Consider the following 23,538-nt stretch of genomic DNA (forward strand, 5'->3'; position numbering starts at 1 on the left):
GTCTCATCTAGAAGCTCAACTGAGGAAGGAATGCTTGGGGCCTCCTTCAGGTTGTTAGTGGAAATCAGGTCGTTGCAACTGTAGGATGAAGAGGTTGCTTTTTGCTGTCTGCTAGCTGCAAGCCACTCTCTCAACAAGCCCAAAAAGAGGATATCTTATCAAGGAAGTTTCAATCCCTCTTGTTATTCGCCAGAAAAAAAAAATGGCTTGCAGAGCATGTTCAATCTTCAGCTCAAAATCAACTAATTCAAGACAACTACATCTGCAAAATCTCTTCACTTTTCCCAGCATCGATTAGCTAAAGCAAGTCCTAAGTCCCACCCGCACTTAAGGGGAGGGTATTACTTGAAGGTATGAACAACTGGACATGAGAATTATTGGGAGTTACGTCTAGTGGTTAATGTAAACAAAAGTCATCTCTGAGGGGAAAAAAAAATCATATCCAGGTCTTGTTAAGTGCAGATTCTGCATTAGCTGATTTGAGAGGGACCTGAGAATTGGTATTTGTAACAAGGTTCCAGATAATAGTAGTGTGAGTAGCTGATCTGGGACTACCAAGACTCTGTAGGGCTAGGATTGAAACACAGAGCTTGAGTGTCAGGCTGTCCACTGTTAACCACCAATCTACACACATCAATCTCCTCTAAGTATCTCTAGGGCTGATAGCAACAATGGATCTAGTTTGATATTTATTCCTTGGTTATCCTTGAAATTCTAAGGTAGTCAATGCACTCGACATCTGATTGCCTCTTTCTGTTCCATTCATATGATTTATAGAACAAGCTTCACCACAGACAAATTGACTTTAGACTCAAAAGTTCAGGTTCTCTCCATCCTCTTGTCCTGAGCTAAATCAGTGTAATGCACCCCAAGAAGAGGATTTTGCCTGCTCCAGGGTTGGAACTTATTTTTTATTGTGTATATTTAATAAATATAATGTACATATAACATGATTGTTCATTATATGTATATACAGAAATTATATGTATATGAAGGTTTTATAAATTGGGCCTCCATAGAAATTTTCATTTCACTGAAGTATCTTACCAAAAAAAAAAACCTTTTCCTTTTCAAGAAAAGAAAAATAAGTGAAAGTTAAACTTCCCTTTGCTTTTGAAAGGAAAAGATATACTCCTTGAGGAAAAGACTTACAAGGACGTCTTGCCTACAGATAACTCCTCCTGGACTTTATGTATGTGAGTATGTGTTGGGGGAATCATTCTTATCAAAAGAATGAAGAAATTTTGAAGGCAAGTTTCTTTTTCAGTAATCTGTCCCAGACAGGAAGCTGTTATCTATTCGTTAAAAAAAAAAAAGTGTTGCTTGGATTCTTACAGCTTAAATTTAGCTCTTAGCCTCTCTTGTCTCCCTGTAGGATACCAGTGGTGTTAAATGACAGAGAGATGTTAAACAAAGATACCTTCCCACACAGCTTCCTTTGATTCTTTGAGTAAGCTCCACTCCTTATTAAAAGAAAAAAAAAAAATCCGAAGATAAGCCTGTCAGAGGGCTCTGAAATTAACATAACTCAGACCTTTTACCAGTGTCCTGAATCTTAAAATAGTGAACTTGCAGTTGTCTGTCAGCTGGCTGCAAAGCTTTTCAAAGCAAAAAGTAGTGTTCTGAGACTGAAGAGAGAACTTCCAAATTTATTTAGCCCTGGGAACACAAAGGGAGACGGGCCAGGATAAATGCCTCTTGTACAACTAACTACACTCACTGTCATAGATGCTGAATGCAATGAGGTCATCTCTTTGCAGCTCATGCTTCATTTAACCTTTACAGCAATTGTGTTGATTGTGTAGTTAAAGCTCCCATTTGGATAGAGAACTCAAGCAGAGAGAAGTTGTGGTATACCTAACAAGTGTCCAGGCGTCATTTGATCCAAAGACAGAGAGAACACATTACAATGCTAAAAGCAAGTTAAGAGGCCATCCTGCCCTTCAAAGGTACTTACATATCCTAGAGTCTATGAAAGGGACCTTATTTGGAATTAACAGGTGGTAGAAGATGTAAGTAAAGATCTCAGACGAGATCATTCTTGGATTATCAGCTCTCAATCCAATGACAAGTGTCCTGATAAGAGAAAAGCATAGGGAGAGTTGCCTCAAGCAGAAGAGATGACACAGACACAGGGAAAATACCCACATAAAGATGGAAGCAGAGATGGGGATGCTACTGCCACAAACCAAGGCAGCCTGAGCATCAGAAATGGCAAGAGGCAAGGCTGCGTTCTCCCTGAGTCCTCCGAGGGAGCCGCGCTTAGCCAATGCCTGGATTTCACGCCTCACACAGATCTCCAGAACCTGGAGGGTGCAAATTCTATTTTAAAACACACAATGTGTGGTAATCTGTGATAGCAGTACTACCAAGCTAAGACAAAATCTTTTAAACAATTCTTTTTTTTGAACTCTGGGCCTGGGCACTGTCCCTGAGCTCTTCAGCTCAAGGCTAGCTCTCTCCCACTTGAGCCACAGCTGGATTGATTTCCAGCATCCCCTATAATGGTCATGCACATCTAATTCCCAGATGCCTGTGGCATTTGTGCAGGTCCAAGAAAGATGGGAAGGGCAGTTCCCATTTATGACAATGTAGGGCTTTCCCAGGAAGCTCAAAGCAACCAAATGATCCCAGTCCTACTCTAACCAAAGCATAGTCATGAAATGGGAACAGACTCGTATCAATTGTGAAACTGAAAAGAGAAAACCGGAAATACGTCGGAAGTACTATTTATTTTGTTGTTTTGCTTTGAATTTGCCTTTTAAGCAAAGTTTTGAAGTGAACTTTTATTCATCCACCACCCATGTGTTTATTGAAGAAATGTTCCTTGATTATCCCGGATGTGTATTGTTCCTGCTATTCTGGTTATAGTAGTTCGTAATGTAGACAAAGGCAATTTCCCACTCAGCTGGGCTGAGGAGTTCTGGTCTAATTGGGAAGGAAGACTAGAGGATGACTTACAGAAGCAAAGGAAGTTGGCTAAGTGTGTATCTTCTATATCCTTCAACAATCCTATTATATAAATGCTATTAGGGTTTCTTCATGCATATGATCACCTTCAAACATACAATTTCATTTCCTCTTCCTTTTAGTACAATAGGAAGTACATTATAAACATCCTAGGGCTGGAAATGTGCCTCTGTGGTACAGTGCTTGCTTAGTATGCATGAAGCCCTGGGTTCGATTCCTCAGTATCACATAAACAGAAAAGGCTGGAAGTGGTTCTGTGGTTCAAGTGGTAGAGTGCTAGCCTTGAGCAAAAGCAGTTCAGGGATGGTGCACAGGCCTTGAGTTCAAGCCCCAGCACTGCCAATATATATATATATATATATATATATATATATATATATATATATATATCCTAATTTCTTTTTTTTAGTATAATTTGGAGGGTTTTATACCAACTAACATTACCAGAAAGTTGCTTTTTTGTTTTTTGTTTTTGGTTTTTGTTTGTATCACTATGAAGACTGTCTTATTTGAGAAGGTAGGTAGTGATTTATTTAACCTCTTCCATAAGACAGAATTTAGGTTGTTTTCCATCTTTTGCTATTTGGAAAAATGTTGTAATGCATAACTTTGTAGAAATATCATTTGAATCCCTTGGAAAATTTCCCAGAAGAGAATTTCTAGGATATATGGATAAGTAATTTTGACAACTATTGCCAAATTGCCTTTCATCAGCGTGTTACTGATGTTTACCTCCCAGTGACAGTGGATTGCACTGCTTGTTTTCCCACAGATTGCCAATAGAGGATGAGGTTAAACAAAAATGCATGTGGGTTTTAGCCATTATGGTTGGAAGAGAAATTAGAATCCCATGTAATTTTAGTTTTCACTTGTCTTATGAATAATGAACATTTTCTAATGTTATCTATACTTCTTTTTGAGTGAAATTATAATTCATAATTTTATCCTTTTCTACAGTGGAGTTGGTCATTTTCTGATTGATTTTAATGTTTTTTAATTTTTTTTTTTTTGGGTCCGGTCATGGGGCCTGAACTCTGGGCCTGGGCGCTGTCCCTCAGCTCTTCAGCTTAAGGCTAGCACTCTACCACTTGAGCCACAGCGCCACTTCCGGCTTTTTTCTTATGTGGTGCTGGGGAATCGAACCCAGGGCCTTGAGCATACAAGGCAAGTGCTCTACCTCTGAGCCACCTTCCCAGTCCTAATGTTTTTTAATTTTAAGGAGACTATTTCATGAGTTTTATGAGAACATTTTCTGAGCTGCAAATTTTTCATTGTGTGTTGTCTTTTGACTTTGATTGCCGTTTCCTTTCTTTTTATTTCCATGTAGATGTTTTTACATAGAAAGATACTTCCATATTTTCATGGCTTCTGGAGTTTGAATATTTTCAAAGATGATCCCCATCACACATTTATAAAGGAATTTTAATTCTTCTAGTGTGACTATGATTTTATATGGCTTTGAATGTTTTTTTCTATTTAGAATTTATTCTAATATAAAATATATAAAGTATACTTCTTTCTCTTTCTTTCTCCTTCCTTTTTTCCTTCCTTTTCCTCTTCCTTCCTTCCTTTCTTCCTTCCTTCCTCCCCTCCTTCCTTCCTTCCTTCCTGTTAGTTCTGGGGTTGGTACTGAGTCTGGGTCAGAATTTTTGTGTGCTCTGCCACTTGAGCCACAGCTTCCCTCTAGTGTTTTATTGGTTAATTGGAGTTTTCTTGCCCAGGTTGCCTTCAAACTTCAATCCCAGATCTCAGCTTTCCAAATATTTTGGTTTATAGAAATGAGACACCAGTGTCTAGTTTTCTTTTGTTTCTGTTGTTGTTTATACTAAGATTTGAGCTCAGAGCCTCATGCTGGCTTGGCTTGCTTGATCCACTGGTACTATTCCACTTGAACCATACATCCATCCTGTTTATTATTCATTAGAGTCTTATAGACTTTTCTGGCAGAACTGGCCTCAAATGGAGATACTCTGGCATTCAGCCTCCTGAATAGCTAGGATTACAAGTATGAGCCACTGGCAACCAGCTAATGTAATTATGGTCAAAGGTTTAAAAGTCTTTCTTCTAGCATTTTGAAACACATCATACATTCTTACCATCTATTGTGGCTTTATTGTGTAATAGCATATCAGAGCTTCTTGCTCCTAATTGTAACTTAGCAACTAAAGATCAACTTTCCTTACCCCTTCCCGTCCCACTCAGGCCTCAGGTAACTACCATTCTAACCTAACATTTATAAAAATGTAGAACATTATAATTATGGAGCTGTTTGGGGGGACAAGAGAATAAGGGGGAGATGGAAAGAGAATTGGGAGTGAATAAAATTGAAATACATTGCATTTATGTATGAAGAGGGCATACAAAATGTCAGTAAAAGCTGCTACACAATAGCACCCAGTGGAGACAAGAAGAAAGAACAAGAAAGCAAAACTAGAATATATGCATGTGTGAAATATGGCAAAGCTCTTTGGTACAATTGTTATTCACTAAAAAGAAATGAATGACAGTAAAGTAAAACAGATTGGTGAGTTATCAGCATGAAGGGAGATTGGGAATGAGCAAATGAATAAGGATGAATACGGTCAAAGTAATACAAAGATAGATTAATGTAACCTGTTGACATTGTTTTAAGAAGGGAGGAGGGACAATAAAGGAGATTGATAGAGGGGATGGGAACATTATATATGTGTGTGTGTGTGTGTGTGTGTGTGTGTGTGTGTGTGTATGTGTGTGTGTGCATATATTGAACTAATCATTCTCCTTATAAAGCTAATGCAATAAAAAACTTAATAAATTTTATTCATAGCTTTAAGAAACTTTTTTAGAAAGGAGAGAAATATGGTATTCAAAATAAATATTTATATAGATATATTTTATCAAAATGCAGCCCTACAGTATAAGCAACACCTTTACCACAAAGTTTCAGGATTGATGACAATGGAAATGCATAACAAAGCATAGCTATGTGCATGTTGCATAATTGTGATTAACCATTTCATTCTGGCTCCTTAAATCTTCTATTTTGGTCATGGTTAACTCTCCATTACTGCATACAAGCATGCACATTCACATGTACATACATGTGTGTATGAATATTGACTGTTACAAAAAGTTATAAGTGCAAATTTTAAGCCATTACCTCAATTTGGTGATCAGTAAGTCGCCTATGGCAGTTACTAAGTTGAGTGTGTGGGCCCAAGCCAGAGTTTTGAATTGAATGGGTGGAGGAGTGAACAGGAGGTGATAAAGTAAGGCAGTATGCGGGTTTTTTTCCTTTGGGAGTATACTACTTTTAAAAGATACTTGGCTTCTAAGTAAAGGAAAATTTTATGGCATCAAATTGAAAGTCAGGGCTAAGAGACTCTATATTTAGATCTGCATAAGTAGCTTGTTTAGAGAGTTGTGTCATGAGTTTGTGAAGTCCTGTCCTTCAGCATGGGGGTAGAAAACAAGGAGAGAAAAGGAATTTGCATTAAGAGACAGCCTTGTCTTTGGAGTCAGAGTGCCTGGGCTTAGTCTTTTGTAACTCTCCTTGGCTCTGTGACTTAGCCCAAACCTTTCTCCAGAACTTCCATCTCTGTTTACCACAAGATTGTCCTTGGATGTCCTACAGGTAATTTCAAGTCTAAATCCCTTGTAAGTTATTATTTTTTTCTAACCCCACACCCAAACTTCCATTCATGTATCAAATGGTGTTAACAGGACATGTAAATTTAGGATTAAATTTGGGATATTCCAAATGCCTCTATTTCCTTTATCCTAACACCTACCTATAACCTGTAGATTCAACCAATTAATTTCACCTACCGCTTATGTGCAAATATCCATTTCCATCTTTGACAACACCTAAGTATAGGTTATCATTGTCAGTCTCTGCCATTGCTACCATTTCTTCACTCATATCTCAGCCTCTGCTTTGGCCACATGTTCTCTATGAATCATCAATACCAACACACAAAAAAGTAAGTTAATCCATTTTTTTTGATCCAATCTTTTTTACTTTTGTGGCTTCAAACTGTAGGGTATCTGCTTCATTAGTTTCCACTGCAAAAAGCAAAGTAGGTACTATCCCTTTATTTGATAGAGAAGAAAGCATTTCTCCTAACAGAGGAGATCTCCTTTGTTTAGAAAGAATTCTAATGATTCATTTAGCTATAAAGAGACTGATTGGCATTAGGAAGTTAAGATAAAGAAGGGAAGTTACAAAAAAAAAAAAAAAAAAGAAGAAGGGAAGTTACTGCAGAAGTCTTGAGGCAGGTAAGAACTTGAAGTCAGCTATGACCAAGGCAGGGTGAAAAATGAAGTGAAGGAAAATGACAGAAGAGGCAATCAGGAAACTAACAAAGGACCAAAATTGCATGGAATTTGCAGCCCATTGTGAGGTTGTTGGCTTTTAATCCAAATGTGACTCCAAAAAAAATAGAAGGTCTTGAAGACAGTGACAGGATCCGACTATATTTTAAAAGAATCTGGCTAATATTGAGACATACCAAATGTATAAGAGTGGAAGCAGAGGGACCAGCAGCAGTAATCCATACAAAGATTGTTTATGATAGATTGAACTATGGATGGTCGGGGTAGGTGCAGGATAATTTGAGGAGTGAGAAGCAGCCAAGTTCTGAACACATTTCAAGATAGAACACAGGATTATGTGGAGCTATGTATAAATAAAAAAGGAATAAAGTCTCCGTCCACATTTTTCATCATCCATAGCATGAAGAGCAAAGAGGCAGATGGCCATAGATGCAGGTAGGTGGTTGGATTTAAGAGCAAGTTATCTGGGATGTTCTGATGTCCAAATGAAATGCTAAGGATGAGCAAGGCTGGGAGAAACAGCGCCTGGAGGTTTAGAGAAGAATGAATAGGCAAGCGAAATACAGTAGTTCAATAGCAGCATGTGAGATTGATGACTGAAATTTAAAAGGGAGACTGGAAAATTTCCATGTTTTCCTAGTCACATTCAACTATGTGCGTGTGGCAAAGATGGTTGGGTGGGGGATTAAAGAAGCTACCACACTGGGAGTGTTATATTGTGCAACTAAAGGAGCAAAGATACAATAATGCATGCTGTTGCTTTACAGAGTTCCTCAAAATTTTGAAACAGATCTCTCAATTACTATAACATAGGACTAACTAGACATAAAGTGAACCAACTTAGTGTTACTAACTTGCAAAGATGGCTGGTTTCTTTCTTTCTTCTTTCTTTCTTTCTTTCTTTCTTTCTTTCTTTCTTTCTTTCTTTCTTTCTTTCTCTTTCTTTCTTTCCCTTCCTTCCTTCCTTCCTTCCTTCCTTCTTTCCTTCCTTCCTTCCTTCCTTCCTTCCTTCCTTCCTTCCTTCCTTCCTTCCTTCCTTCCTTTCTTTTCTTTTTTTTGTCAGTAGTGGGGTTTGAACTCTAGGCCTGAGCATTGTCCTGGAGCTTTTCAGCTCCAGGGCAGTGCTCTACCACAGTGCAACTTCTGGTTTTCATAGTGGTTAATTGGAGAGAAGAGGCTCATGGATGGGCTGGGAATGTGGCCTAGTGGTAGAGTGCTTGCGTAGCACGCATGAAGCTCCAGGTTTGATTCCTTAGTACCACATACACAGAAAAAGCTGGAAGTGGCACTGTGGCTCAAGTGGTACATCGCTACTCTTGAGCTGAAGAGCTCAGGGACAGAGCCCAGGCCCAGAGTTTAAGGCCCATGACTGAGGGAGAAGAAAAAAAGAGTCTCATGGACTTTCCTGCCCAGACTGGCCTTGAATGATCTTTAGATCTCAGCCTCCTGAGTAGCTAGGATTATAGGGAGAGCCATTGGTATCTAGTAGATGACTAGTTTCTGACACTCCATGTTGTTTTTTGTTTGTTTTTGGTTTTTTTTGGGGGGGGGTTGGTGACCTTACTGAGGCTTTAAACTCAGGAACTGGGTACTGTCCATTTGCTCCAGGCTGGTGCTCTACTTCTTGAGTCCAGCTTTTTGTTTCTGATGGTTAACTAGAGGTAAGTATCTCATGGACTTTATTGGCTAGCCTGGCTCAGAATCCTGAGTAGTTGGGATTATAGGCATGAGGCCTAAAGGTCCATGTTTTAGATTAAATTAGGTATGTGATTGTTTCTTGAGCTGAGTTCATATAATTATTGTTTAATAAGAAAGGAGATATTTGATGTGATATTAAATGTCTAAAAATCATCTTTGGACACTAATAATGTATGTAAATTACTGTTGTCTATAATGTAATACTTTGTATCAAATAGTTGACACTGAAATTTAATATGTCTTCTATGAATCTGGACATTTATTTAGAAGTAGGCATCCTATAAATAACAATATTAACAGCTTTCATGTTGTGTTTTTGTACAGGGCACTAGATTCTTTAAAAACATCATCTCCATAAATCTAACTTGTAACATGGGATGGGGAAGAGGTTAATGTTATAACCATTTTCAAACAAGGCAATTTAATTTTCCAGAAGTTGAACGGTTAAACATATTTTCTGGGGGTACATAGATCCAGAATTTAAAACCAACTTGTTTAACCCCAACCTGGGCTACCTTTTCTTAACCTCCTCCTCTCTTCCTCTGCTGTTCTCCTCCTCCTCCTCTTCCTCTCCTCTTCCTCCTCTTTTCTTCCTCTTCTTTTCCTCCTCTTCCTCTTCATCCTCCTTTCTTCTCATCTTCCTCCTCTTTCCTTCTTCCTCTCCTCTTTCTTTTCTTCCCCTTATTTCCCTCCTCCTTGTCATTCCTTCCTCTCCTCTTTTATTTTTCTAACTTACACTAGTTATATAGGTCACTATACTCTTAAAACTGACATATTAGCCAGGTGCTGGTGGCACATGCTGGTAATTTTAGCTTTTCTGGAGGCTGAGATCTGAGGATCATGTTTTGAAGTCATCATAAACAGGAAAGTCCATTTCTCTCCAATTAAGCACCAAAAAGCTGGAAGTAGACCTGTGACTTAAGTGGTTGAGTACTAGTCTCAAGCACAAAAGCTCAGGGACAGCACCCAGGCTGTGCCAGGACTGGCACAAAACACACAGACTACCAAAAAACCCTACTTGTTGAGTGTCTTCTGAACCCACAGAACTTAAGCAGCTTGAATCTTGATTTTCAAACCCATGCCATAGTAAATCAAGATGCATCTGGGATCCTACACAATACCTATTTCCAGACTCATCTCTGACATCTGTGGGTCTGAAATTTCCACAGGTGATCTTAATGTGATAGAAGCTCCTAATGTGATCTTAGGTGATTTGGGACCATTGAACTCTATATTCCAGGAGGTTCCAAGAAAGACTTGATGCACAACTCTGTGTTTATCACTACCAAGAGATAAAGTGGCCTGATCCACCAAGCTGAGAAAACCATTTCAGACATGGACTTATATAAATTAACTTAAAATAAAACACTATAAATAAATTTTCTGTTTCAGTTTCTGTTCTTACAGGTGGTACAACTTGGCCCTCCCACCTGAAGATTCATCCCTGTCCCATCTGGTATCAATTTTACTCTTGGTCAAACCGATATTACTAACAGCAATAACATCTGAAGGGTTTACATGTTCCAGGCATGGTGCAAAATCCTTTATTCTGGGTTAACACATGTATTCCCCACCCAGACCCTATGATGTAATAGTCTGATAATACAGGTTTTCAGATGAGAAATCAATCTAAAAGAAGTTAAATGTCACAGATCACCCTGACAACTAACAGAGAGCCTGGATTTCTGCCTAGTTCTGCCTGACTAAGCAATTCTAAGATTCCAACTCCTCTCATGATGCTACATCTGCATATGCATGTCCCAGAGCTTATTTAAGTCACAATCTGAAAATATTTCCTTCTCACCATACAGCCTTACCTTCCACTGCCTTCTCCACAAAGCCCCCCTCCTCACAACTATCAATTAGTCCTGAAATGTCTACCTATTCGTCAACAAATCCAAATAGTCAAGGCAGTACAAAATTGGAAGGATCAAACTTCCAAATTATAAATTACTACAAAACTTAGAACCAAAACAACATAAAATAGTAATATAGTAGCCTAAAATAGAAACATTTCTCAGTGGAGCATAATAGTACCCAGAAGTAAAATTCATGTATATACAGTCAACTAACTTTTGCAAGGATATCAATAAGGCTCAAAGAGTCAGGACAGTCTCCCCAATAAAATAATGTTGAACCCCCCCGACTATTTCACATATTTACCTGAATAAATGTGGATCCTCATCTTAGAATATAGCCCAAAACCTAAAAAACCTTCAATGTAAAAACTAAATCATAACATGCCTAGGAAGAGGGAACTTCTGGAATTTATCCTGGCAATGATTTAGGCAGGGCATTACACAAAAATTGCATGCTTTTGAGATACCATCAAACTAGAAAGCTTCTGCATAGCAAAAATAAACAATCAACAAATTGAAAACCAACCCTGGACTAGGAAAGTATTTGCAAACCATATATATGATAAAGAACTAATATCCAAAATGTATAAAGAACATATACAACTCAATAGAAAAAAAAAACAAATAACCAAATTGAAAAAAATGAACAGAGGATATGAACAGAGGAAGCATAAAAATTCTCAATAGGTGTGAAAAGGTGCTCACTACCTGAAAAATGCAAAATAAAACCCTTATAAACTATCACCTCATGCCTGGTAGGATGGTTATTATTAAAAAGGTAGACAAAAAGCCAGGAGCTGATGGCTCAATTCCTATAATTCTAACTACTCAGGAGGCTGACATCTGAGGATCCCAGTTGGAAGCCAACTCCAGCAGGAAAGTTCATGAGTTACCTACCTCCAATAAACTACTAAAAAAAATCCTAGAAATGGAGCTGTGGCTCAAGGGGTAGAGCACTAGCCAAGAGGGAAAAAAACATCCTCAGGGACAGTGCCGGCCCTGAGTTTAAACCCCAGGACAACATCAAAAAGGAAAAAGAAAAAAAGAAAAGATTAAAGATACTGTTGTTTCTTTTCTCCAAAGAAGAAAAGGAAACTTTCTACCAGATTAGTGCAGCAACTATGGAAAACATTGTGAAGTTCCTAAGGAAATTAATAATAGACCACAGGGCCCAACAAATCTTCTTCTGAGTGTATACCCAATGGAGAAAAAAAAAATCACCACTTTATAAAAGTAGTTTCTCTCTAATGTTCATTGCAGTATATCCATATCTAAGATATGGGAAAAAAAACCTAAGCTTCTATCCATAATGACTGTATATAGAAACTGTGGTATAAATGTACAATAGAGTACCATTCAGCAGCATTCAAAGAATGAAATCCTATCATTTGATACATCATGGACATTATGTTAAGTTAAACAAATCAAACGAGATAGGAAAATAGTCCATGATCTGAATTACATGTGGAGCTTACCAAAAACAAAAGATAGCAAATACACACATAAAATAAAATCAAAGTTAGCTAAGGCAGGGGTGAGGGAGGAAATAAGATATATAGGTCAACAAATACAAAAGATACATGATACAGGTTTAACATAGTAATGAGACAGAGATTAATATACAGTCTAGGGATTTAATATATTAGATGAAGTCTTAAGTGAATAAAATTTCACTTCACCATTGTTAGCTGCTTTTGTCAATGAAATAAGGATAGGTTGTCACAAATATATTGATTTGCTTCACTCTCTTAAACATCTTACTCTCTATATACATCCTACCAACACTATACTGACAATAAAATCTGTTCTTTTTTTGAAAAAAGAAAGGATTGCCTTATTTAAACTTTGAGCAAGTGGAGGTTTGTCAAATCTCTTCAGTATGGTTACCTAGCTGCCTATAAAGGCTAGTTCTGACTTCTAAATGTTTCATGAAATGAAATGCGTATAAATATGTATCTCTCCCTTTCCTACTACTGTTCACATGATCTTTAAAAAAAATAAAACACTTTCACACTTCTGAAAAATTTTCAGAGGTGATAATCACTTCACTCATCAGATTTATAACTTCCCCAACACTTTCAAAACTCTATGGTTTCACAGGAAACTCTTCTTGGAAACCAGATCTTATTCTACATTTGCATCTTTCAGATTTTCTTTTCATATCTTTTATACCACAGATGAAAGTGGGAAAAATAGGGAAATTCTAAAAATCTGGGTCTAGATTAAGAAAGAAAACATAACCTTTTCTCCTAATCAAAATATGCATAGTAAGAAGAATACAAACCTTGTTCAAGGCTAGAAAGGCCCAAAGTAGACATTAGCAGGAAAAGGATTTCACATGCTCTCTGTGGATGAATGAATGAAGGACTGACTGTTGCCATGGAGGTTAAATCTCAGAAGGAATGACCAATTCTTTTAGGAAGCAGCTTCTTTTTTCTCCCAATACCATCTGCTGACAGCCCCACCCCCAGCAGCTGATTGCAATGCTTGTTAACATGGGAAAGACTATTAACATTTTGTTATCACCATTTCTTCTCCCTTTGTCAGGACTGAACCTGGAGCAGGTGTGTGCAGGGAAGCAGAAAAATCCCTTGGAAGCTGTAAATTAGTCTGCTCCTGAGCTTGAGGGTCTCTGCTTGAGGGTCTCGGAGAAGCCTGTTCTTTTCCCAAGGCCTTCCAGTGGGATGAAGAGAGTCTGACAAGAACCAAACTTCCCCATTCCAGGAAGGAATGCCAGAAATTTCAGACTCAGATTTAAATCTTTGTTTGCAATAGTCTTCTTTCCTTGTGATCCAATTTCCTATTAATTAATCAGGAGGGACTTTGTCTCTGCATTGTTGGCCCTCAGTTAACATTATCAGATGCTGCTGAACTCTGAGAACACATCTGACAGATTTCTAGATAGAGTATTTAATCATTCCCCAAACTGTTTTATTCCTAGTACATAAATAATGGGCATAATGAAAAACTGACATCAAATTTTTTCAAAATAAATGTCTCACTATCAGAAGTAATTAACTTTCATAGGTTTATAATGCCTTTAGACAGCAGTTTCCAATCAATAGGTTAACAGTATGTCACGATCCAAGGGAAGGATATAATTTAAAGCCGATAGAGCCGATAATTTTTTTTAATTCTCTTATTTATATTACTGTAAGAAATTATTCAGTGCTGAGTCCTGTGCATTTCTATCTGGTTTAATATACTGTTTGATGGCTCTTTTTCTGTCCACGCAACTCATCTTTCTAGTTCTTTTCAAAAAAATATTAATTTCAAACTTTATTTTCAAGATTGAAAAAATAGCCTTGCCTACATGAGCCTAAAGGCCTGCTACAGTAGGTTATGTTATTCAAAAGAAAATGGATGTTCATATGCTTCTGATAATTTTCACTTAGTTTTTGTAGTTTTAAGGTGTGTGTGTGCTGGTACTAGGGCTTGCAGGCAGGGCCACTTACTCTTATTTGGCTTTCTCTGCTCAAGGGTGGCACTCCATTTCTGCTTTGTTTTTGTTTTTGTTTTTGCTGGTTTATTAAAGATAAGTGTTTCTGCCTGGGCTAGCTTTGAACAGCCATCCTCAGATTTCAGCTGCCTGAGAATTAGGGTTTCAAGGCATGAGCCATCAATACCCACTTTTGTTATATAGTTTTTAACGAAACACTTATAGTATTTGAAAATATTTATCGTGGTATTAATTTGTAAAACTCAATGTATATGTAACACAAATCTTGTGCTGTTTTGTAATGATTAGACAAAAATCTGACATTGTTAGAAGTCAAACCTGATACTAGGGAAGAGCCATTGCATATTTGGACATAGGTTTTCCTTCTAGTCTTCTCTCATTTGGAAATGAAGATTCAATCAAATGTTTCCTAAAAAGTTTATTTCTAATGTGGTGTAGGGATAAATAAAAAGGTGATAAAGCTTTGATAGCAGAATAAGAGGAAACTCAAACATTGAATCTTATTTGGTTTTGAATCTCAGATACTAACAGTAAGAAGTGAACTTCCTTTTACCCAGGTATAAAATAAGAATAAATAACCACTTTATTGAGGCCTACTAAGATTTAACTGAGAACCGTCTCTAACGTTCCTAGCACAATCTGTCCACATACTCTGTACTCTTATAAATGGTAGGATCATCTTTTAAGGTCAAGGAAATCATAAAGCCGAGCACATGATTTGTTCTAGTAATTTCTACTCTGGCACTTGGAGAAGAAAAGGAGTAATAATATCACTGTCCTTTTACCAGAAGACATGTCCCAGTGCCATGATGAAACGGGACCTATCCGGGTATAAAAAAAGAACACCATCAGGGCGAAGGAATCGCATCTTGGCAAGAAATGCTTCGCATACTTTCCACCGTCATCAGGCTCTCTTCCTAACCCACAAACCCGCTTCTATTTAAATCCCAGGCCTTCCACAGGACCGCACTCATTTCAGCCGGTGCCTGGGCCATCAGGAGAGAAGACAGGACAGCATGGCTCCGGGAGACAGGGAAAGGGAGGAGGGGCCGGCCAAGAGTGCCCTCCGGAAGGTCCGGACAGCCACCCTGGTCATTAACTTGGCTCGAGGGTGGCAGCAGTGGGCAAATGAGAACAGTACCAGGCAGGCCCAGGAGCCCGTGGGGTGGCTGCCTGGAGGGACCCCGGACCCATCCCAAGCCCCCAAATCAGCAATAAACCCCGCCACCACCCACCAGCCCAAGTCTCCCCCCCGGAAGGCAGAGGGATGTGGCAGTGGACTGAACTCAGAGGAAGTCACAGAGGTCTCCCCCATCAAAAGGAAAGAAGTGACCAAAACGGTTGTCAGCAAAGCTTATGAGAGAGGAGGCGACGTGAACTACCTTAGCCACAGGTACGAGCAGGACGGGAACTCGCCTGCACCTGCACAGCCGGAGAATGACATCGACAGGATCCTCCACAGCCACGACTCTCCAACTCGGAGGCGAAGATGCACCAACCTGGTGTCTGAGCTGACCCAAGGCTGGAAGGTGATGGAACAGGAGGAGCCCAAGTGGAAGAGTGACAGCGTAGACACAGAGGACAGTGGCTACGGCGGGGAGACGGAGGAGAGGCCTGAGCACGAAGGAGCACAGGTGGCCAGGATCAAACGCCCTCTGCCCTCCCAGTAAGTGAATGCACCTTTCCATTCCTTGTGGGAGGATCATCAGTGAGCCCCTAACATCACTGGGGAACCCAGAGAACAGCGAAAGTACAGTTAGACTGGGAGTCTAGAAGACTAGCCAGGCAGGGACTCCTGTGGGGAAGGTATGGCCCTAGGCTGAAAGGGCAGAGTCAACCCCCGTCGTGGACCTTATTTAGGTCAAGGTCATTATTTCAATGGTCTCGCCCCAAAGTGGGGCCTTTCTGGGGTTCTTGAAACCAGGCACGGACCTGGGTGCCTTCTAGGAGTGATGGAGAAGTATACGTGGTTTGAATAAGGGAGAGATCTGAATCCTGCTGACTTTTTAATTGAGCTATTTTTGATATTAACTATTTAAGGGTAGCTCTTGAGTAAATTATACCCGTTATAATGGAGAGGGTCAGGCCTGGGAATCATGAACCTTCAAGATAATAGGTTCTCTAGATTTGAGGACTGGATATAGTGTATAGTCTTTTCTCTTCTTCAGTTCTAGTTTTGTTCCTCAGCCTTGGCTTACACGGGGCTTCAGAATATGAAATGCAGCAGCAGCAGCCTTTGTCAGTGGAAATCCCAGCTGTGTTCAGGAAATTCAGTTGAGGAAACTCAAGATACTTCTTGAGAAATGAATTATTTATTATTATTTATTATTGAATTATTTGCAATTGTAGGCACCATTGTTCCCTAGTATACCAATAGGAAGAAATCTATACATCATGGATAGATAGCTAAATAGAAAAAGTTTCGTGGTGGTTAAGGTAGAGAACTCCTGTAGAAATAAGTGATTTTGCTAACTGGGGTTTTATTATGAAGGCAGTTTATATCTAATGGCTTGTTTAAAAACAGTATTTTGATTACACATGACTTGGTTTAATTCCTTTAGATGAAATTATATCCTCATTCATAGAATAATGGTAGATGCCTAAAATATCAATCACCTATTCTCTTCAAGTTCTATTCTGTAAAAAAAAAAGTAGCTGAACATGAGAGGACCATTTTATAAGTTAGGAAATGTCCACATAGAGATGTAAAAGATATCTAAGTCACAGGACTAGCAAGTGGTAAAATTAGAAAAGCTAATGATTTTAAAATTTGGGTGCTCTAAACCACAATGCCATATCCACACTCTCAGTGGAAAGCGAAGAGATCCAAGCTCTCAGTAGATAAGTTTTTAAAAATATTATAAAGGTGATGTGCAAAGGGCTTACAGTTACCTTAGTCAGGTAACTTCCCTTGCTCTCTCCCAGGTATTCCCTCCTGTCCCCACCCACAGTAGAGATCTTAAGGAAATAAAGTGATCCCAGTAACTCTCCAAGTGTAGGGTTTCAGTACAACTTTCCTGAAGGACTTCAGAAGGAAAAGGTGAAGTCATGTCCTTCTACCACCTGTCCCAAGTTCTGGAGAAGATAACGTTCCCGCAGACTCAGGGGACATTCACCAATCTGCACAGAGTATCAGAGTCCTAGGTATTAAATCTAGTTAACACAAGAGAAAGCATAACTGCTGCTGAGAAGTGACCATACTGATTTTCAGACACAATCATTCTGTTTCTGATAAATGGGCAACTATCTATGCCATGCTCTATGAAACGAATTAGAAACACTTTACGCAGAAGTTGGAAGTTGTCTTCTTTTAGAAGACAAATGTTTCTCTCCTTTACATCAGCCCTTACTCCAAAAGACATTTTCAAGATGCAGATAGTAGTAATTCTTAAGAGGCAGAAGAAAAATATCAAAACACTCAGACTTGTAACACTATTTAATTAACTGACCTCTGCTATTTTGAGCATTTTCCTATTTTTTTCTTTGAGTTAACAATAAATAATACAAGCTGGATGCTGGTGGCTCACACCTGTAATCCTAGCTACTCAGGAGATAGCAATCTGAGGATCATGGTTTGAAGCGAGCCCAAGCAAGAAAGTCTGTGAGACTCTTATCTCCAAGTAATCACAGAAAAAGCCAGAAGTAGCATAGTGGTTCAAGTGGTAGAGTGCCAGCCTTGAGCAAATAGGCACTCAAGGATATAGCACCAAGCCCAGAGTTCAAGCCCTAGGACTGGCTAAATAAATACAGTATCAGTATAAAAATCTTTATAGAAAATCAAATCTTGGGCTCACCCCTGTAAGCCTAGGTACTCAGAAGGCTGAGATTTGATGATCATGGTTCAAAGCCACCCTGGGCAGGAAAGTCTTTGAGACTCTTTTATCTCTAATAAACTACTCAGAAAAAAAAAATGAAGTGGCTCTGTGGCTCAAATGGAAGAGTGCTAGCCTTGAGCACAAGCACAAAGAGGCTCAGTGACAGTGTCCAGGCCCTAAGTTCAAGCCCCAGGACAGGCAAAAAGAAATGTGTCTCCGGAGGATGGGAAGGGATGGGAAGGGGAAACAAAGGATAAGAAATGTACTCATTATCTTGCCCATGTAATTGTAACCCCTCTGTACAGTATTTTCACAATAAAAAAAAAATCCTTTTCAAAAAAAAAAAAAAAAAAAGAAATGTGTCTCACAGGGACTTTTCTGCCTGGTCTGGTTTCATACTGTGACTCTCAGATATCAGCTTCCTGAGTAGCTAGGATTATAGGTGTGAGCCATTAGCACCCACTTCCAAGAGTACACTTCTTTTTGCCAATGTCACCCCTTCCCTTGCTCTCTCCCAGTTTTCCCCTCCCATCCCTACCCAACGAATTGTATAGTTCATTTTCAACGGTGTCCTCCCACACTTATCCTCCCCAAAAGATTTTTTTAAATTAGCATGTACTGTTGAAGTCAGCTTTAGTGTAATAACAAGTCCTTGGGCTTGAACTCAGGGCCAGGGTGCCGTCTGAGCTTTTGTGCTCAAAGGTAGTACTCTACCACTTGAGCCATTGCTCCACTTCCAGCTCTTTGCTGGTTTACTGGATAAGAGCCTCACAGACTTTCCTGCTCTGGCTGGCTTTGAACCACAATCCTCAGGTCTCAGCCTTGTGACTAGCTAGGATTGTAGGTGTGGCCCACCAGAGTTGGCCTGGGTGGCTTTTAACAATAAAAGGAGTTCGTTTATACTAAGACTTGGATAACCTCAGGGAGGAAAAAAAATCCAATCTCATCTGGATATCAACATAAATTTTCATTTGTGCATATGCATTTAAAGTCTGACTTTGAACATGGACTTTATAGTTGAAACTGTAGTATGAGCTTGGATGTTTATTACTTCAATTTTCACGAACATCTTTTAAGAGTTTATTCCTGTTTTTTTCATTATTGAATATCCAGTAGGTAGCTAAGTCAGTGATTAGTGGGTATCATAACAAGGGACGGAAAGAATGTCAAAATGCACAGAAACTTCTTAAAGGTAGGTTGTGTTACATTTAATATAGGAGCAAATTACAGTTGCTCAGGAGGCAAATTTTGAGGTGATCAATCATATTATTAACTTTCTTCTAAACTACTTCAAAACTCTTTCCTAGTAGGACATCCAGCTTCAAGTAGAACATGAGCTTTTGGTTCTGCCAAGATGGTCCTGAGCTGCTTCTGATGACTATGCCTGTCTTTATAACCAAGGCTCCAAAGGGACAAAGCCTTGCTTACTTTGATAATCAGGAAGCCCATAATGTGAGCAGGTAAACAGGCACAGTTGATGGTAAGGCAGGTGATGGTGAACACCAGCAGGACTGGCATCTTTCATGTATTTAGGATGTTAATTGCATATAGTTTTTGTAGTTTACATTTTTTTAATTAACTTCATTGCATTCCAATTCTATTGTGAGACCATGTAAAAATAACAGGCCTTTTGGGAACCCAAGCTCAGCTCAGGAATTGATGAAAGTTTGCCATCTAGTGGATGTCATTTCTCTTCTGAAAACTCCATTAATGCAAGGGTGGATTCCTCTAAGTATGTCTTGGGTTCCTGCATTTACAAGGTCTGCAAAGGAGAACCAATCTCTTCTCTCTAGGACCATGATGAGCAAGCTCAAGGCCATCTACTCAGAGCCTAGTTCTCATGCCCTTTTTGAGGCACGACACTTGTTACATCAGTTTATAGTATGATTCAAGAACTCATACTTCTTCCTGAGCATTTCTTAAGCAGATTTCAAGAAGTGACAAATACCCAACTCTGATCTTGGATTTTGAGTGGTGAACAGTTGAGAGTTCAAACAGTAAAGGCTTGCCGGTTACAGCATCTGTACTAACTTCAATGTCTCCATCCAAAAGCCTCCAGACATGAGAGCATTTACTGCTGGGCAGAAGGGAGATCACTGACAATAAAAAAAAGTCTTACCAGTGATGACAAAGAGAACCAGAGAAAAATGTCTAAGACACACAGAAGTGGCTGGAAAGGCTGAAAAAGCCAAAATTTGACCATTGTAAAATTAGGTCTATATACTCAGGTCACTATGGGTGTGTACCTTCCAAAGCTGCTGTTGCCATTGAGTAGGTAAATGCATTCTACATTCCACGGATATACACATATTTGAAGCATAACTCACACTCATTAGACACTGCACCTGAAGGCTGGAGGGCAACACTGCAGGTGACATCGATCTTGCCTCAGGCACGGAATCACCGTGTACAAGCTCTCTGGCCAGCTTAACTGGTTAGAAATCTAGTTCTATCAGTTAATAGTTTGAGGACTTTAGGAAGCTACTCTGGCGTCAGCGTCCCCATCTATGAAACAGGGACTTTTCTTTTTGGGAATGCAGAATATTAATGAGGTGCCAGCATATGCCCTCCCCCTTTTTTAACATGTTATTTCTCTACAGGGCTTCTCATCACTTGCTGTTGTAGTTTTTGGTGTATCATTGACACTAGTGTAAATATGCTATTGTGAAATATCCACATAGGAAAGGTACACATGACTAGTAGGATGTACATGCGGTGGTATAAAACTCATCTTTGGAAAATATCTTCAGATATCCTACAATAAAACACCCAGAAGTAGGAACTGGGAAGGGGTAGACAAATGAAGAGGATACAGAATTCAGTCAGTAATATAATGTATATCTTACAAAATAATGAAGAGTGAGGGAAGGGGTGAATAAAGGAAGAATGGGTTAGAATGCTTAAAGTGGTGACACTGATCAAGACACATTGTATTCATACACTTTTGTTAAATGGCAACTCCTGTGTATGGCTACTTAATGATAATTAAAAAAATAAGTAAAGCAGCAAGAAAAAAAATACATTTTTGAATAAAAAAACAAAGTTTACCTATCACTCCAGTTCTTTAATGTTACTAACATGTAAGATCAATAAGTTTAATACCATTATAGTGTTTAAAGTTGTTACATATGTAATGTAGAACATACGCCACAATAAGAATGTGATTTGCCTTTCTTTTACTTCTAAGTTTTTGTTTGTTTTTTGTCAGTCATAGGGCTTGAACTCTGGGCCTGGGTGCTGTCCCTGAGGTCTTCAGCTCAAGGCGAGCACTCTACCATGTGAGCCACAGCACCACTTCCAGTTTTCTGGTGGTTTATTGGAGATAAGAGTCTCGTGGACTTTCCTGCCAGAGCTGGCCTTGAACTGTGATCATCAAATCTCAGCCTCCTGAGTAGCTAGGATTACAGAAGGGAACCACTGGCACCCAGCACTTCGAGTTTTTTTTTTTTTTTTTTTTTTTTTGTAGTGAGGTTACGTATGTTTTAGAATGGAAAAAAGTTATGAAGACTTACATTTTAACCTGTACACAGGAAGTAAAAGGGAAATTGATGGTTGTTAACATATTAATTTCTCCTTTAGAACAAACAGATACACAGAGAAACTCAATTGCAAGGCTCATCGGAAATACAGCCAGGTGGACAACCTCAAAGGCAGATGGCAACAGTGGGCTGATGAACACATACAGTCCCAGAAGCTCAATCCCTTCAGTGAAGAATTTGATTACGATCTAGCCATGTCGACTCGCCTACACAGAGGAGATGAGGGCTATGGGCGTCCAAAGGAGGGAAGCAAAACAGCAGAACGAGCCAAGCGAGCAGAGGAACACATCTACAGAGAAATTATGGAGCTGTGTTTTGTGATCCGCACCATGGCTCGCCACAGCCGAGATGGCAGGATCCAAGTGACTTTTGGAGAACTCTTTGACAGATATGTTCGAATTTCAGATAAAGTAGTGGGGATCCTCATGCGTGCCAGGAAACACGGACTGGTGCACTTTGAAGGGGAAATGCTGTGGCAAGGCCGAGATGACCACGTTGTGATAACTCTACTAGAGTAATCAACAAAGTGAAACTGGACCCACAATTTGGCTTACTGCTAAGGGCTAATGTGCAAAAACGTTAAAAAGCAAGCCATTCTTTATTAAGTTGGTAAATATTAAATCACTTTTATATCAATGCCATGTTGATGCTTAAATTATGAGGAAGCTTAAATATTCTCAATAGAGAAAGCACAAAGCATTTCATGGAGCACACTCAGAATGCAATTTTTGAGTATTAATATTAAAGTTACCAATTACATTTGAGAAAATTATTTGCTACAGAAATTATTATAGACTTTTGGATTTTCTAATTACACACTTAAGATTTTTAGACTTAGACAATTAGAACACAATATGGTATCAAGTTATTAGGAGAAAATTCCATTACATTTGGCAAGAAGCTCAGTTTTTGTACTAACTGAAAAAATCAGCATCACTTAAAACACAAATTTTCAACAAAATGATGAAACTGTTGAAGTTCCTGTGTGGGTTTGAATTCTACTAGGTACCTAGAGTTAACCTTCTTGTCTGATTTGAGCAAATCACATAAAAAGACACCAGTGGTCTTAGAACCAATAAGAAAGATGGCTTGTTATGTTTACTATGAAAGCAGAGGTAGAGATTCAGATTTGTTGACCTTTGTAGGACTTTTTAAATATTTTATTTTTGAAGCAGTATACATTTGTAGTATGAAGGGGCTGTACTGTGCTATTTCCACAGACACATGAACAAATTCATTACCTCCTCCTTATTCCTATTCCTCCCTCTTCTTCCCCTCTCTAATAGCATCTGATGAGTTTGATTATGCTGTCTTCATGCAAAGGAGAATAAATAACTATATAAGATTGCTACATATATATCTATGTTTATTATAGCCCTGTTCATAATAGCCAATCAGCTGAGGTGCCCAACAACCAATGAATAAAGAAAATGTGAGTTATATATACACCATATTCCATGGTGTGTGTGTATATATATATATATATATATATATATATATATATATATATACTACTCAGCGTTGGTAGGACTTTTTGGAGTTTATATTTTCTTCAAAGACTTAATAGTACTATTTACATTTATGTCAAAACACGAGAGAACATACAAAAAGTTCTACAAAGCACAATGTTTATTGTAGAAACAGCATATTAAGTTGTAAGATTTTCTTCATATTCTAACAAAGAAAACTTCATGAAGTGGGTAAAATCAGTAATATTAGTCTTGACAAAGTTAAAAAAATTAACGATGGTTGGCAAAGAGAAAATTGGCGCTGAATCTACTTGCAATCAACTTTCCTCCCTAATTACATTGAATATCTATTATGTAGTCCTAAAAACAAATTGAATAAAATGTGAGATTATACAGTTCTTACTAAATTCAATG

At 38.7% G+C, this 23,538-nt stretch overlaps 1 protein-coding gene across 1 annotated transcript; it reads left to right on the forward strand.

Moving 5' to 3' along the window:
- The first annotated feature begins 6,520 nt into the window (after positions 1-6,520).
- LOC138815857 (actin-binding Rho-activating protein-like) lies at positions 6,521-22,424 on the forward strand. Its single transcript, XM_070005240.1, has 3 exons — positions 6,521-6,583; positions 15,253-15,967; positions 21,696-22,424. Exons 2-3 carry the CDS (start codon positions 15,318-15,320, stop codon positions 22,171-22,173), a joined length of 1,128 nt encoding a protein of 375 aa, XP_069861341.1. The 5' UTR covers positions 6,521-6,583; positions 15,253-15,317; the 3' UTR covers positions 22,174-22,424.
- Positions 22,425-23,538: the final 1,114 nt, after the last annotated feature.

The sequence above is a fragment of the Dipodomys merriami genome, unplaced genomic scaffold, assembly GCF_024711535.1.
Source record: "Dipodomys merriami isolate MVZ:Mamm:240054 unplaced genomic scaffold, mDipMer1.0.p SCAF_673, whole genome shotgun sequence".
Classification (NCBI taxonomy): Eukaryota; Metazoa; Chordata; class Mammalia; order Rodentia; family Heteromyidae; genus Dipodomys; species Dipodomys merriami.